At 38.6% G+C, this 17986-nt stretch overlaps 1 protein-coding gene across 1 annotated transcript in view; it reads left to right on the top strand.

Moving 5' to 3' along the window:
* Positions 1 to 17986, top strand: part of LMLN2 (leishmanolysin like peptidase 2) — a 457833-nt gene that overhangs the window by 333580 nt on the left and 106267 nt on the right. Inside the window, exon 13 of the mRNA XM_044058759.1 lies at positions 16972 to 17103. Coding sequence (XP_043914694.1) covers positions 16972 to 17103 — 132 coding nt within the window. The remainder of the gene's footprint in view (positions 1 to 16971; positions 17104 to 17986) is intronic.

Genomic DNA, 17986 nt, shown 5'->3' with positions numbered 1-17986 from the left:
ATTTATTGGTATACTGTAACTTTGGTCAACTGAGACCGCTGTCTTAGCAGAAAGGTTGGTAGATGGTCACTTAGACCATCAGAGAGACAACCTTTATGAGACAGGAGAATTGGCCTATTAATACGTATCCAACTGAGGATGGAATCACTATTTGATACTTTGTCAGTTCGAGTAGGTGAATGGATGGTTTGATTAAAACCATGAAGGTTGACATGATTAGTTGGGGCATGAAAGTTACATGTATGCCAATTTATGTTAAAATCTCGTAGGATAATAGATTCATTTTGGAGTGAGTTACATGAGCAATGGAGTAGGTTCTCAAAGGAAGTATTATTACCAGGTGGCATGTAGCAGCCTATAATGTTTATTTTGGGGTTAAGTTTAAGTTGGGTATAGAGTAGTTCTACATTGCATAGGTTAAGATATTGTAAGTTCAGTTTCTTCATAGATGACTTTTAAATAGAATGGCAATGCCAACACCTTTTTGTCAGTTCTGTCCTTCCTTAGGATGCTGTATCCTAGAGGGGTTATTTCATTATCAACAATGTTGGGTTTCAGCCATGTCTCAGTTAACACTACTACATCTGGTGAGTATAATGAGATAGTGGATTGTAATTCATGAATTTTCTCGGTGATACTTCTAATGTTTATACTGAGTAAGAGTAGATCAGTTGGTTTCCTAGGAAGGTTAAGTAGGTTGTTGGAGTGGATGGGAAGTGGGGGGCAGGGAACTTTAAGGAGGCTGTGGGTCCAGGGTTTGGGTGGATATCACCACAGCAATACAGTTTTGAAGCAATGTGAATTTTAGATCTAATGAGCTTTAACTAATATCTGTTGTATGTTAGGGAGATAAGTGTGTGTGTGGTGATAGGATAATAGTTTAAATGGGACATATTCAGTGAAGGTAGTATTGAAAATTGAACAGGAGATGTCAGCATAAGAAGGACAGGTATGGTAAGGAAGTACAAGGGTACTATAATAACTACGAGGTTCTTGCAAGTAGGTGTGGTAGGAGGTAAGGAGAGTCAGAGACAGAAGTATGCAAAGAGATATTGCATGACGTAGTAGCATGATTTTATAGGTTGGAGGGAGAGGAGATAAGTGAGTTTTATAGAAGCAAATAGGCAGAGGTTAATAGGGAACGTATTGCAATAATAGGGGGTAGGGGAGGAAAGGGAAGGAGGCAACTACTGTATTGGAACCCTCATGCACTGTGTGCATGCCACAATATTCTAGCGCATTAGACAACAGACTAAGCTATACAACAGAAGTAAAGAAATAATAGAGTTAAAACTAGTGTATACAATGGGCTGTAAAATCTAGCAGGGTATTCGCCACTATGCTGACTTCCCTCCAATAGTCTTGAGTGGGTTTAAAGTATAACCGGGTGGTTCAGGTGACTCAGAAAGGCTGGAAGGGCTGGAAGTCTGAAAGAGATAAATAAAATATAGTGCAGAATTAAGGGGATGATGGAGGTGAGCAAACAGACAGCAGGGGTTATGAATAACAGCGTGCGAGGTTAGCATGTGTATGAAGGTGTGTGGCAGGGAGGCAAAGTCACACTAGAAAGAAAGTGGCAGTGTGGAGAGTGCAGGTGAGTGTAGTACAAGATGGAGAAGAGCTAATTAGCTAGCTATCATTAGAAGCTATTGTAACCCAAATATGCCTGAGTGGCTCTACTTTAAATGAAAGCGGAATCCATTGAATATGAATCCGTCGACATAAACAGCGAAACGCAATAACGTCGAACATGCAAAACCGTGAAATGTAAACATCGAAACCACAATAGTCGGCCAACCCCACCGCCTGTAACATACTACCTACGCAAACACAACTACAAAAAACACATGCATACACTAACCAAAACACTACTACTAACCCTAAATTAAAGCACCAAAACCCCACTTGTAACCCTACACTAAACCCCACATACACAACAATCTATGCACTACCCTTAACCCCTCCCTAACCCTAAGGTCCGTAACTACCGCACACTTACCCTACAGAACTATACCCACACGAAGTAAATATTCCACACACATACACTTAACAAAACCCTACACTAAACCTTACATACATTACCTATCTATGCACTTACCTTAACCCGCACCCTAACCCTAAGGTCCATAACTATCGCACACTTACCTTACGGAGCTATACCGCAGACCATCTATGACAATTCAACATTTTCAATTTTGCTATTTAGTGCGTTCGATGTTTCCGCATTTCATTGTTTATGTGTCGACGGATTTGTATTAGACGGATTCTGCTTTCGTTTACTTAAAGTAGACCCGCCTCAGTTAAGATAGAGAGGTTGTAAATGGTTACAGTCAGGTTAACCGCTGCTACCAGTCTGAGTTCTGGAGCTAGTTGCACAACATGGGTCATGCAGTTTATGATAAGGGCCCTGCACTGGAATTAAAGTAGTGTGCAATTCAACTTGCTAGCAGAAACAACAGACCACAGTTTGCTATACTAATTCAAACAGGTTTTATAACTACATAAACAATCAAAACCAGGCAGAGTGCATAGAGTTAGTGAAACAGCAATTCCTCCCCAATTAGCTTAACGACTAGATAGGTACCCTAACATATGCAACGCTGCTTCTTGTTAATAATACAATGATTTGTCATTGCAGTATTGTGTACAGCTAACATAAGAGAAATCATTCACAATAACCTACATAAGGAAATTCAAATGAAATAATGTTACTCATGAAACAAAGTGAGCATATTATCTTGCCAAATTAACATTAGCACATGATATTCAATTCCAACAAATGCGTATTTTATGGTATTGACAAACAAAATAGTGATACTTGCCTGGTGTGCACACTATACAAGAGGCCCAATACCCGTGGGAAACAAGGGAGGGAGAGGATTTGAAAATGACACCTTTCTCATGAGGCACTACTATTAGTAAACTTTCAAAAGGGGGAGGAGCAAGGAACTCAGGTAATAGGTTCATCTCCTAGAGAGCCGAGCCCCAGAGGTCTAAATGGAAAAACAATCAGCAATACTTCTAGCAAAGTCATAATACTATGTATCTGCTAGGAATATACTGCTTTGCAGGTAGCTTTCCCTGAGAAAAACTTTAAATTTCAGGTAGAATTATTCTTGGTCAATGTGGGGTGGGAGGAACACACAAATGGAGTGTCCTTAGGAGAGCTGTAGAAGCTGAGCACTACAACAACATAGCTACAGTGGAAGTGCCCTTAGACCACTCTTCTAAATACTGGTTACGGAGTATTGAGCAATAATGGGGGGGGGGGAGGCAACTACTGTATTGGAACGCTCACGCACTGTGCACACTCCACAACAGTCTACTGCATTAGATAACAGACTAAGCTGTAAAATAGAAGTAAATTATTAATACAGTTAAAACTAGCAAATACAATGGACTGTAAAAACTACCAGGGTATTCACCACTAGGCTGACTTCCCTCCAGTTGTCTTGAATGTGTTTATAGTATAAACGGGTGGTTCAGGTGACTCAGAAAGGCTGGAAGTCTGAAAGAGATAAATAAAATATAGTGAGGAATTAAGGAGATGATGGAGGTGAGCAAACAGAGAGCAGGGCTTATGAATAACAGCGTGAGAGGTTAGCGTATGTATGAAGGTGTGTGGCAGGGAGGCAAATTTCACACTAGAAAGAAAGTGGCAGCATGGAGTGTGCAAGCGAGTGGAGTATAAAATGCAGAAGAGCTAATTAGCTTACTATCATTAGAAGCTATTGTAACCCAAATATGCCTCAGTTAAGATAGAGAGGTTATAAATGGCTACGGTCAGGTTATCAGTCACTACCAGTCTGAGTTCTGGAGCCAGTTGCACAACATGCTCATGCAGTTTATGACAAGAGCCCTGCACAATTCAATGTGCTAGCAGAAACAACAGTCCACAGTTTGCTACATTAATTCAAACAGATTTTATAACTGCATAAACAATCAAAACTAGGCAGAGTGCACAGAGTTAGTGAAACGGCAATTCCTCTGCAATTAGCTTAACGACGAGATAGGTATCCAAACATATGCAACACTGCTTCTTGTTAATATTACAATGATTTTTCATTGCAGTATTGCGTACAACTAACGAGGGAAATCGTTCACAATAACCACACAAGGAACATAAGGAAATTCAAATAACATAAGATTACTCATGAAACACAGTGAGCATATTACCTTGCCAAATTAACATTAGCACATGATATTCAATTCCAACGAATGCATATTTTATGGTACTGACAAACAAAATAGTGATACTTGCCTGGTGTACACGCTATGTGACAGACCCAATACCTGGGGGGAACAAGGGAGGGAGAGGATTTGAAAATGGTGCCTTTCCCACGAGGCACTACTATTAGTAAACTTTCAAAAGGGGGAGAGGCAAGGAACTCAGGTAATAGGTCCACCTCCTAAAGAGCCGAGCCCCAGAGGTTCAAATAGAAAAACAATCAGCAATACGTTTGGGTAAGTCGTAATACTATGTATCTCCTGGCAATATATTGTTTTGCAGGTAGCTTTGTCTGAGAAAAACTTTAAATTTCAGGTAGAATTATTCTTGGTCAATGTGGGGGTGTGGGATGGGGGGGGTGGGAGGGACACACAAATGGAGTGTCCTTAGGACTGCTCTAGAAGATGAGCACTACAAGAACATAACTAAAGTGGGAGCACCCTTAGACCGCTCTTCTAAATACTGCTAACAAAGTATGAAGCAATAATAGGGGGTTGGGGAAAGGGAAGGAGGCAACTACAGTACTGAAACCCTGGCGCACTGTGCGCATACCGCAACAGTCTAGTACATTAGATCCATATAGATATATACAGAGAAAGACAGCAGGTTCCACTGACATACAGGGAGAAAGCCCTGAGAATGGCCCAAAAACTGAATTTGATTAATAGCTCAAGCATCTAGAGGAGCTGGGGGGGGGGTATACATCCCTGGAAAGGAAGGTGTGTAATGGGAGCTCTCCAGTGACATATTCCCTTGGAAGAGGGGTGATATAAGTGATGTTCTGGGGATGAGCATGAGAGACAATGCAGCAAGGGATAGTCTGTTGATGGCCATTTCACCACCATGCTAAACAAGCCACAGCTCTAATTTTGAATTTATGGAATTTCACTCCTCTCGATGGAGGGGCTAGGGACTATCCAGTTTGCTCTCACTGCATGAAAGCAACCCTCACTGCTGCCTGCATGACAGCCCACCTGGAAGACTCTTACTCCCAAACTTAGGACAACTAGGACGTAATGAGCAGATTCCAGTTGGGGAGTCTTGACAGTTGCCAGGCACAGGCAAAAAAACACCTGGAAAATATATGCAGGCAGTCAAATTGATTTTCTCTATCTTGCATTGGGAGAGTCTGATCATGATGTTCTATGTTTGCATATATTTATTTTAATTTGTGTATCTTATCAGAAGTACTGTGTCAATAGCAAAACATAGAAACTAAACTCCAAAACTTGTCAGATTCTGGTATGAAGAACTAATAAATATCATGTTCTGCACCCCCAGTGTGTCACTGTGCCCTAAATGCTCCCAAATTTTATTGCAAATACAGTGAAGTAACATTAAGATAGGTTACCAGGAAATCAGGCAGTAGGCATTTGACAAGATCATATATCCTTGTTAGCAAAAAAAAAAAATTATAATGTCTCCAGTTTTTTTTCTTCTGGAGATATAGGACTTGTCAAGATATTTGTATGGTTTATGACACTTAATCAAACATGTAAATGCTCACCACCACAAAACATCAATTTAAAAATGATTGAAACTTGTCGACAAAAAAAAAAACATCTTTTATGTTGTTGGGCAAACTGCCCTCTACCTCCTCCACACCCCCTGCTACTTAGATACACCATCTCAAAGATTATACTGTAATGGTTAATGGGCAGATTCCTCCCATCTGCATTATTCTGTGATCTTGCACACAGAAAAGTCAGTAATCTCAAATCAATATACTTTCAATGAACTGAAACAGCTTTTCCAACAGTCAGCAAAGCAGCATTCGATGAAACATTAGGATCCCATTTGCGACATTGCATATCTTAATATGCAAGCCTTTTCTGATGTCAGGAATTTCATAACTGACATTCTGAAGGGCGAAAGTTTGTAAATTAGATTCTCTGCTTAATCGGCAAATAGGCCAAATTCACGCCTGTATCATAGCAGAACACATCACAAATTTGCCATCTTTAAACAGAGGATTTGCTAATTTTCTTGTACCAATCCAATTTTAGTGTATGTTCTGCCAAAGTAAGCACAATTTAACCTAACTACTTGGTATAGAAACAGAACCACAAACTTCTACACCAAAGGTGAGTGGGCTGCCTGTTGAGCTACTGAGTGTTAGTAGTTTCCTCCGTGATGCATTAAAATATCACTCATAATTATTTAACAATGCTGTTGCTTCACGTCTTGTAATCCTTGAAGCTATGTGAAAGTAAACAGGAGCACAGCAGAATACAAGGTTAATGCTAGTACTGAGTTTAGCCAAAAGATTATACCATTCTATTGACATGTTAGTCTTTTGGGTAAACTCGTATACAACACTTATAGTTCTCATGGATATATATAACAGTAACTGCTTCAACACCATACTCATTGCATTTCCATAATTTAAGGAGAGTTTTTCTAGTCCACTACACTTCAGAACATAGTGGATCTCCTGTGCTGATTACTAGTTTTAATTTTGTACCCCCCCTCACAGATTTTGTTCTTTGCAGCAGTCTATAGGGAGGTTAATTCTTCAACATTTTATTGGTAGCAGCTTGAATAATTTGGAGTCAGGACTTTGTACAGATACTCAAAATCCTTTCCTGTGAAACCTTAATTAATTCACAAATTTGCCATAATTACTCAGCTCTGGTATACAGAAGTGTTGTGTATTGTTGCTCTGTTTTCCTTACATCAACTTAATTGTTTTACCCCCCTCCCCCCAAATATCTCAGATTGCCAGCCTATTTCACTGACTACTGTAATTCTATATTTTGGATATTTTATGGCTACTGCTTAACTTACTTGTTTATTCATTGAAAATACTCATGCTTCCTAAGGCAAACAGATGTTAGTTTGGCTAGGAAAACATTTCCATTTGCCTAGTCTTACTAAGGATATATTTTACTTCCATGTAGGCACGTCTACCTTCATTTACCAAAACAGGAGCCGAATTATTTGATCTGCAATGTCAACATAGGGCCCTAGTTAATGCTATGGATCCAAACTTTAGTAGATGGTTTCATTCCTATTTAATGTTCTTTTGCAAGGTTTTCTTATGTTTTATGTTCCAACCCTTACACTGTCAAACTGCAGTACTTGAATGTTTGAATATTCTAACTGTTTCAAGCTCAGCTGTATAATTTTCACCAGGTTATGGAGCTTATTTTATTTATTTATTTTTTTATTTATAGCTGGTAATAATTGATCCACTTACCCTAAGTTTTACCACCTATTTTTATGATGCTTAGTTGGGCGTATGGGGTGTTAAGGCAAGTCAGGGACATACAGACGGCACTCTTGTCTTTTTTGCTCTTCTCAGATTCCTATTTGTGTATTCCAGCTGTGCAAGACATTTTGTATCCTAAGAAGATGGAGCGCCTAGAGCAGCCATTTTGTGGTAGCTGTGTATGGAGGCAGAAAGACAATTTTAGGTTCCTAGTAATGCACCAGGGTGAAATAGTTTTTCATCCATTTTTTGGTCTCTATGAAACACCCATAAAGAGTATACTCTATCAAAGGCAGATTCAGGGAGGTTGTTCTTCCTTAGTGCCATATAGGGAGCCTTATACAAATACAATGCAAAGCCACAGTAAGCCTGGGATTCAAGTTATTCATGCTGTGTGATGCTGACCTTGTATTTCAATGAAGACATGGATGGATGAAAATTGTTGCACTTATTTGGTAGCTACAGTAGTCCACCCCCCCCCCCAGATCTTCCATTATTCAACAACATGATTTGCATAAAACTGGGGAGAGATTGTTTGTTTTAAATCAAAAGTATGGGCGTTACAGATTCCTGGAGGGAACACAAACTTGAGCTTGTAATAGTTGCAGAAACAAATTACACATATCTATTGTCCCCATACATTCTAAGTAGATTTTTTCAAGACTTCGTTGGCTTTCTCACTGACTTGGCTTAGGGTCGCCTTAACTGGTTACATCTAGGTGACTTGAGTATCCATGTAGGCAAGTATTCAGTGGCTATTTTGAAAGAATTGCTCTGGATATTGAAGGAATTTTGATTGTTCAGGTTCTTAACCATTATAACCTTTTTTAGGGAACATACATTAGAAGTAGTGTTCCTACTGACAACAATGCCTTCTGATATGCTATGGAGCCACCCTCACAACCTGACCTCTACTTGGTTCACATTTTATTAGAAATTCCTCACATACAGCCTTCTGATTTTGAGATGGTGGTATTCCAAGATTTAAGCCTAACCAAGATCTGTTCCCTGTGCTCCAACAGCTCCTACTGGAAAACAGTTGAACTGATTTTCACCAGTCAGTTATGAACTATAAAAGGCCTTGATGACTGCAGTGGACCAGTTTATCCAGGTATGTACACCTGCCTTCTTTATAGCTTTTCCAAACACAGTTTGACCATGAACTTCATTTTCTTAGGAGGAATAGGTATAGGATGGAACATCAGTGGAGAAGTTCCCATCTTGTGGAAGACAAGCTAATGATGGTGGAGAACTATGCTCATTGCCTTCTGAGATAAACTTTAAAAAGGCAATGTTCTTATTTAGGCAGATCTCAGCTGCACCTAATTTACTAGCTATGACATTCTTTTTGGTGGCGAGACTGAACTTCCCAGCTTGTCTTGCTGTTTGCTGATTGTGAGATAGGTGTTTTTTTCTGTGCAAATTTCCATTGCTTTGGGGTTTACATCCTTGATGTCAAGCATGTGCTTTACATCCTGATGTCCGGACCCTTGTCCATCTGGGCTTTTTCTAGTTTGCATGGGGACCTTAAGTTAGTCCAGTTATTTACCAGGGAGTTACGACTTCAATGAGGATTGGGATTTTTCCATTATCACCTAAGCAGTTTGCATGGTCCTTTTTCTCAAAAAGACACCTCTAAATCCAGATGTCCAAGAAAATGCCTTTTCTATGCAGAACAGTCCCTTAATTGGAAGGGTAACTAAGAATGTAGTTTATGCACAGGATTATTTTCTGCTTCATTCTTTTCATTCTGGAGTCTGGGCTTACCAAAGCACTAAGACTGTTTTCATTTGGGCTAAGAACAGGTTTCTAATGGTAAAAGATACATGTTGTTACTCACTTGTGTTTATCATGATATCTTGCAACATAAATCACAGAATTCTGTTGGAACAACTTCAATCTTATTTAAGTATCTCTGCTAGTATTCCACACGGGCTTGCGTCCTTTCTTTCAGGAAGCACTCAGAGGGTGGTATCAGATGTCAACATATCTATCTTCTTCCCACCATCTAGGTTATAGTGTTATGCAGAGTTGTATTCTAGGTCTATTGTTATTTCCTGTGTACAAGCTGCATGCAAGGAGCACAATACAAAGACATCTTTGTTATCCATGCTACCCAAATAATACAAAAAAATGCATATTTTCATTCCTCAGGAGGATTTGGCAGATATCAGATCCTTTCATGACTGTCTGCACTGTGTCTACAACTGCTGAAAAGTAACTGTCTGGAACTTGGCACTTCTCCAACAGGGGCCTTAAGGTTCCGTGCTGCTTTAAACAGCTGCAGCTCTGCAGCTATGTATTGTGCATGGGAATCCGCAGGTGGAGTCTTTGTTAAGATGCTCAGTCCTTGGGAGATTTGTGATCCCAGGCTGATATTTCAGGATGGCACTGGCTGCTGTATACGCTTCTTGTTGTTAACAAGAGAACACCATTTGGATTAAAAACTTGATTCCACCTGAAAATAGGTTGGTAGCTGTCTCTTTGTGTTTAGACTGCAGCAAAGCCCTTTACATTGGATTACTGTGGCACTGCGCTTGACAGTTTGTAGTCTATTCAGATCTCAGCTGCTTGATTATTAACTGATGCCCATAATTTATTTATTGATTTACTGACATTTGATGACCGGAAAATCCAACTACGTAGGAGTCCATTTTCAGCAGAGGTCCAGGGAGAAAAGCTCCAAAGAACTACAAAACATTTTAAAAGAATAATAATTTTATAGTCTTTAAAAATAATACAAAAACTAAATACAGTTTAAATAATTTTACGAAATTAGACACAATATGAAAATATTGGTTAAGAATCGATACAGATACAAGTTGTAGGACAATGATTTAAAGTTATAGGGTTTATAGAAAAGTTAAAGGTAAGTTAGTATATACACACTGGAATAGCAATACAAAGAGAAAAGTAGGCTTATGGTATATTTAGAGAGAAAGCCAGGTAAGCTAAATTGATAGAAGTAAGGAAGTGAGTGAACAAGGGAGAAAAGGGGGAGTAAGGAGGTGTAAGGTTGAACAGGCATTTGTTCACATTTAGAGATACAGTTTATCCTGGTGTTGGGCAAGGACACAGCCAGCTTTTGACTTGGAAGTCTTTCGGAATGGTTTTGGATGATGGGAGGGAGGGTACTGATCTAATGGATACAGATAAGGAGTTTTAGGTCTCAGCAGCATATTATAAGTACAGACAGTGCTCAGAAAATGTGAATTTTTTGGGCAGAAAGGAGATTTTAGTCATTGGATCTTAATGACTGACTGGGAACATAGTTGTGTAGAATGATATTTTGTAAGAAGCTGTGTATATGTCAATTGATGGGGTAGTTCTAACCAATTTAGGCTTTTTAATGCTATACAGTGGTGGGCTCTGAAAGGGACATTTGCTGCAAATTTAACAACTTTATTATAGCTTTGTTTAGGTTCTGATTTTTGTGATGCAATAAGATTAGTAAGGATAGGAGCACTGTAAAGAAGTGTGGGGAAGAGATAAGTAGTGGCAAGTGTAACTTTAGTTGCACTGATGAAAAAGTTTTAGTCTCTATAAAGCATCCCTAGGTTTTGGTTAGTTTTTCTTATGCAATTTTGTATATTCGGGTAAAATTTAAGAATCATCTCCAGTAATTTGCTATGAGAAGTGACTTCAATGATTATATTTCAAGATAGAAGACTTTATTTTTTTCACGGGAGAGGGATTTAGGGGGAAAAAGTAGTCTTTCTTTTTTTTTTTCGGTTGAACATGAGCTCTGAATTACAAAACCATGGTCCAGTTGCTGTTAAAGCTCCCAGAGTAATTTTCTGGAGGTGTGGCATGTTGTACGACATGCAAATGAGCGTGGAGTCATCTTTAAACTGTATTTGGGAGGCCCGTTGTGAGAATGAGTTGAGGGTGTTGGTGAGAATGAGTTGAGGGTGTTGGTGAGAATGTTAAAGAGGAGGAGACCAAGGATAGAGGCTTATGGTGACAGAGAAGTATGGAGAGAGGGTGGAGTGCCATTTTACTGACTGATACCTATTGAATAGGTAGCTTTTGAACCACAAAATGGTGATGTGAGGACATCTGAAGTATAAAGTTGCTGTGACAAATTATGTCGAAGGCTTTAGACAAGTCTGGAAATAAGGAGGAGATTAATTTGCTGTTATCTCTAGCTTTATTGACACTATCTATCTAGGTTAGAAGTGCAGCAATAGTACTATGGGAAGGACAGAAGCCATGATGTCTGGGGGATAGGAATTCTTCCTGCAGGAGATAAGTTTAGCAATTGTTCTTGAACACATTTTTCAAGTGGAAAGGGGAATAAGATTGCTATGGGTCTAAAGTTAGTAATGTCCGTTGAATTTCCTCCTTTGTGCAGAGGGATAATGTGTGACTTTTTACAAAGGGAAAATGGGATCCTGGATCGACCTATTAATAAGGACTGATGTAGTGTAAGCAATGCTGTCAGATGCTCTTTTAAGGTATTCATCTGAAAGGTCATCAGCTGAAGTAGAGCATGTCTTGAGTTTGTTTAAGAGTAGTTTTATACTGGATGTGGGTAGAGATTTGAAGGTGAAAGTGGATGCGGTGATACTGGGTTGCTGGGCAGGGTTAGGATTAGATTTTGGGTAATCTTTAGTTAGAGATGCTATATTATCTGTGAAATAAGAGCTGAATTGCATTGCAGATGTTCTTCGTGTTTCAATGTTGCGGTCATCACACTTTTATCTGCCTGCAGGTAGCCCTCAGTTGGCCCGAATACCAGAGTTTGCTTTTACGTATGATTGGAAAGCCATCTGAAGTTTTCAAGATATTGAGGTGTTTCATATTTTTGCCTTTCTTTCCATACTTTTTCTCTATCCTGCATTAGCATTCTACTCTTTTTGGATAGCCAAACTGTATTGTTTGTCTTTAGTATCTTTCTTCTAGGAGGTGCAAGGTTATTTAGGATATTCAGTTGTACTGAATATTGTACGACATATCACACTCATTTGGATGCACTGTGATTACCAATATCCTTACATATGGCAATCAGTGTCTTGATGTTAGTATTTAGACTGTACATGACTAGAATTCCTTTCAGAAAGCTGCTGGTCCCTGAAAAGCTAGCTACGACCCTCTGCTAGGGACATCTCTAGCTTCTACTACTTCCAGTCACATGCTTTGAATATTTCAGTATGTAACCTTTCACCTGTAAAGCCCATACTTTAGGAACCTGTTACCTAAGAGGTAGTGGAGGCACTACACACTGGGTAGATTTTTACCTGGCACACACAAATAAGTATATTTTGGATTCATATACCTATTGCATTTATTTTATTGTATTTAAACGTGTTTACTGGGGTAGTGCAGTGATCATAAATGACCAATTTCAACTATAAACAGGAAGAAAAGATTTCACTTTTAGTACAAAAAGGATATTATATTGATACAAAAAAAATTAATATATGCCTTACTTCATTACTTAATCCAGCTATTTTCTACTTGCTTTTAATTGTAAGCTATATTTTATTGTTTGGTTTTGTACCTATATCTATTTTCTGTATTGTGGTTATTTTTTTAGACAAATAATACATTTGAATCGGAATAGGAAAAGTGTATTGTCATAACCTAGGCTCACAGCTCTATGGATATTTCTGAATACATTCCATTAAAATCTACAGCTTTATTCCCTTTCAAGTAATAAGTTCAGCTAGGGCAGTCACTTCTAAAAAGGTGGCTGAACCTTTCATTTTCAAAGCTTCTACTGTTGTTTGTGATCTTTGCTATTTTTTTCCTTTAAACAAAGGTGACAGTAAACAAATAAGGTCCATCGGATGCAACAAATCTGCATTCTTTCCCTCACTCTTGAATAAACTGCTATTCCATGGTATCCAACTCTTTACATCCTTCTAACCCTGGCTGGAACTTTCTTTTATCTGCAGCAGTTTCACAGAGATACCACTGCCTTAGAGTTTACACAGGGATCTTTTCCTGCACTGTCCATTTTACTTACCCCAAAATAAGAATATGCAATGAGACCTCAGCATGTTTAATAACCGCGAAACTATAAAACCAAGCTAATGAGGACAAATGTATGAAGAACTTGGAAGAGCAAAACAAAAAACACAAATAAAGGTTTGCCTTTAGCACTTTCGTTCCTTTATTTACTGGAACTTCATCAGAAAAAAAATAACCACTTGTCCTTACGCATGTAGGACCATTTTCTACCTATTTTCTACTAGACGTTGTAGGAATAGGGCGGAGTATTAATTCACACGCATAAGCAGCCTGCCTCACCCTACTCCAGGCAAAGTAGTGTAACTCTCTATTAAAGAGCTAAATCTTCCTTCCTGCCCCCTCTCTGTTCTCCCATGGACATTACTTCAATGACAGAAGTTCATTCTCCAGCCTTAAGTGCCTGTGCCATGGATAGATACTCCACACCAGCATGCTGCTCCAACCACTGCCCTTGAATTTTTCTGCCACGTGATTGACTGATGCTATTCAATGTACCTGTTGCCACTCTGGAAAAATATTCCTGAGCAAACTGAAAAGAGCATTTACTAAAGCTTAACAGAAATATTTTTCTGTCTGTCTTGCATATTCTGTGTGCTTTCATTCAGTCTCTTTCATGCCGAAGTGATTTTGTGCCTTCTGACTCCTTTCTATTATCTTCCTCATGATGTCTTTCTGTACATTATTATATATTTTGAGTAAATTCTGTTAGCATTCACTGTTCAGCCATTCCTTCCAAAACTATTAGCCCCATATTATCTTCATGTTCCTGAACAATGAAAGTGTTTTCCATATTTCCTACTTCTCCTACAGTAAATACATCATCCATCTTTCTTCCTGACATTAAGCTGTCCTTATAAAAGTTGTCCTTCTAACACTCAAATAAAGAAAAATATCTGAGTGCAAAAAGAGCATGTCCAGCCAACAAAAAAACAAGAACCTCAGAAGACTAGGATACCTTGATGGTCAATAAAAGTCGGAGAAGCAGGACTTGACTGCTTCAACCCCTTCTGAGTGGGGAATACTCATAAAAAGCGAGACCACATCTACTGTTACCATTAAATGTTTATCCCTCTTGAATTTGAACTTCTGAGACAAACTCCTAATTTTATCCAAGAAGTCCACGAATCCTTTAAATGCGACTTTAACTTAGCTGTTACTAGTTTCAAAACAGCATCAGTGACCAACGAAATACCTTCAGCTATGGCTTGTGGGCAAGATACTGTCAGCCTAAACGGAGGGTCTGTAACACTTTTGTGTGTTTTAGGGATACCAAATAACACGCCCACTCTAGGTTTCTCGATAACACAAAAGCTGTACAACTCAAGATTAATTTGCTGATCCATTAAAAGTTCATAAAGAAAAACGTAAATTTGTTTATAACTAAGTTCAATAACATGCTAGTCTGTGCATAGTCTTCCTTATTGGATAATAGTTTCAACATACCCTTGTTATATTATTCAATACTCATAATGACCATGTTTCCCCCTCGTCACTTTTCATAAATCTTAAATGGCTGAAGCCCCTTAATTCCTTCAATGCAAGACATTCGTCTTTAGATAAATTATCAAACCACTTTCTATGCTTATTGTTTGAAGTCATGTAAACACATTTCTTCTTTCAAAAATATCTGAGTGTTGAATACATGTACATCTTTACATCTAATATCAGTGTAATGTTATAGAAAAAATAATTACTACACCATAATTGTCTGGCAGCAGGAAAGGTGATGGCTTTCAGCTGCTAACAAGCAGTTTGATGCCCTTAGCCTTTGTTGCTGACTGTGTAAGTCAGAGCAAGTTGCTTAACCAAAAGTTTCTTTTGAGTCATTCCTGAAGGCTTCTTAACAAACAAAAAAAAAAAAATACAGTAAAGCTGTACTTCAAATTACCAAACCTAAATAAGGAGTTTGTCTCTACATTCCAATGTTTTCCTTTAAGGCTATTTACCCAGTGCTTAAATGGTGTATCATGGTCATAAAGGTGTCTGTACAACTAATGTCTTAAAAATGTCAGAAAGTGTGAAATACTTCATGCAACATGTAGCAATACTACTGGTTTAACTGAGTTTGTCAGAAAACAGAAAAACACCATTTAATTGTATGAATCCTGATAACTGTCATATTTTAAGTAGGTAAAGCAATAAAGTATATCAGCAAGAAAAAAAAAAATAAATGGGTTTTGATTGATTGTCTACACGATTTTGAAGTTATTTTTCCTAACTATATCTTGCTGTTAGGTCATTTTAGGTTACAGTGATTCACCTGTAACTGAAGTGTTTTGTGTTCGCACCACTTGCCAGAATTCTTCGTCTGTCAGTAATGTCTAACAACTACCCACTCCTGCCACAAGACCCTGAGTCACAGTGACTCTCATAACTCTCATTCCACATAAATGTTACTGCAAGCCCTCCAAGACATGTAATCTTATCACCTATATCACAACTTCTGACAGTGTCCGCCCTCCAAGACATGTAATCTTATCACCTATATCACAACTTCTGACAGTGTCCGCCCTCCAAGACATGTAATCTTATCACCTATATCACAACTTCTGACAGTGTCCGCCCTCCAAGACATGTAATCTTATCACCTATATCACAACTTCTGACAGTGTCCGCCCTCCAAGACATGTAATCTTATCACCTATATCACAACTTCTGACAGTGTCCGCCTCCAAGACATGTAATCTTATCACCTATATCACAACTTCTGACAGTGTCCGCCCTCCAAGACATGTAATCTTATCACCTATATCACAACTTCTGACAGTGTCCGCCCTCCAAGGCATGTAATCTTATCACCTAAATCACAACTTCTGACAGTGTCCCATATTCTAGTTCTGCAGTTGGGTCCATGTTCTTTTGGTGGTCAGGAGTCAGACATTCCAGCAAAGGCCAGTTGGAAAAAACTGCCATCCTTCAGATTTGTCTGCCATCTAGTGACAAGGAACATGGCCTTAATGATGTACTACTGGCAAAGCAAAAAACCCCAGGGACTAGTAGTGTCCCACATTGACCAGTTGTGCCCAAATAAATAGTGTGTCATACTGCCCAGATGTGCCCAGACAAGTCAAGCAAAGAATCAGTTCAAATTCCTCAAGAAGTGCAGCTTGTCCTGCAATGCTCAGGCCATTACCTGTCCCCCACACACCAACACAGGCAGACACTTTTGCTTTGCTCCTGTAGAAAAGCTCTGTTATGATTATCTGTAGTAGCAGCAGACTGTTATTGGATGCTGGCCCACTTAGTCATTCTGCACTGTTTTTTTTATGAGGCCTTACCTTAAATGTGAACTAAAACAGGCATATGAACGAAGCAGGTAGTATTCTGTATGCCAAGAATCACTGTCCAGAGGATAGTCTCACAGTGCCAAAGAATACAATAACAGACATCAACAGCACTTCTGAAATCCAGATACCATGCTTTATAAGACATTTCATAAAAGTATGATATGTTTGTTTCAACCTATTTTATATATTTTAACTTATGTAAAACTCTGCATACATAACACTACCTTAGTTTGTTTTGATTGATATTTGTTTGCTGTTTCTACAACTAGAACTCAACTGAAAATGAAACAGAAGTTGTTTCAGGCCGTTGCTACCTTCACAGATGCACAGATAAGAAAGAGCTCCAGGTGAAGGCTGAAGGATCACCATGGTTAAACTGCACTCCAGGCACTGCAATTGAGGTCAGTCATAGTTTTTATCTATGTTTATACTGAAATTGTCATCAGAGAATAGCAGTTTGGCCTATCCAATCTACCACAGTGTTACTGGCCATATTTCCTTTCACTGTCTGCACGTACTCCTCACTGCAGATTCTGATCTGATGTAACTGTTAAATCCTAATCTGTTGATCTCCTTCAAGGCTAAGTCTTATGCTTGTTACAGCATATACCTCTTCAGAAGGCGGTAGGCAAACATACCAGTCTCATTTTTAACACAATAATGTTTAATTACAACCCTGTTTATGAATTCTGCATAACAGCCCCCCTCCACATTCACATCTCCATTTCACTACAATTTTTCTAATACACAGCTTCATCCCTACTAAGATATGATTCAGGTTGCATACACTGCATGCTTCTGTGAAACATATTTATTTTATGTTATGTTATATTGATTAACCAGGCAAATGAACTGGTCCAAAGACCATTTTCACCCACAGTCCAGAAAACAAGACATAAACACAATGAAAATATTCATGATAAAATGGCAATCAAGAAACTGATAAAATTTAAAGTGAACATGCAAACAGTAAATACAATTGACAAATAAAATAAAATGCAAACACTCTACACACAAGATACAGCCCAGAAAACAGACTTATCGATTAAAGACAGCAAAGTTAAAAGGAAAGAAATTACAACAGGAGCTAAGTAAGTGAGCAAATAAAACATCAGATGAGAAGGACCATGGGTTATGAATCTCATATAGAAGATGCAATGACAATTGTGAGGTGTAGACTCGAACAGTAATGATTGGTACATGTCATTAGTTCATAGCTTTATAGGTACATAGATGTTTACTAGATCAACGACCACAAGGGCCTTTTTAATTCTAGCCATGCAT

This window comes from Protopterus annectens, chromosome 16.part0 (genome assembly GCF_019279795.1).
Source record: "Protopterus annectens isolate FY-2018-M chromosome 16.part0, PAN1.0, whole genome shotgun sequence".
Lineage (NCBI taxonomy): Eukaryota > Metazoa > Chordata > Ceratodontiformes > Protopteridae > Protopterus > Protopterus annectens.
The sequence above is the reverse complement of the archived record's forward strand: the minus strand, read 5'-3'. Positions and strand labels throughout refer to the sequence as shown.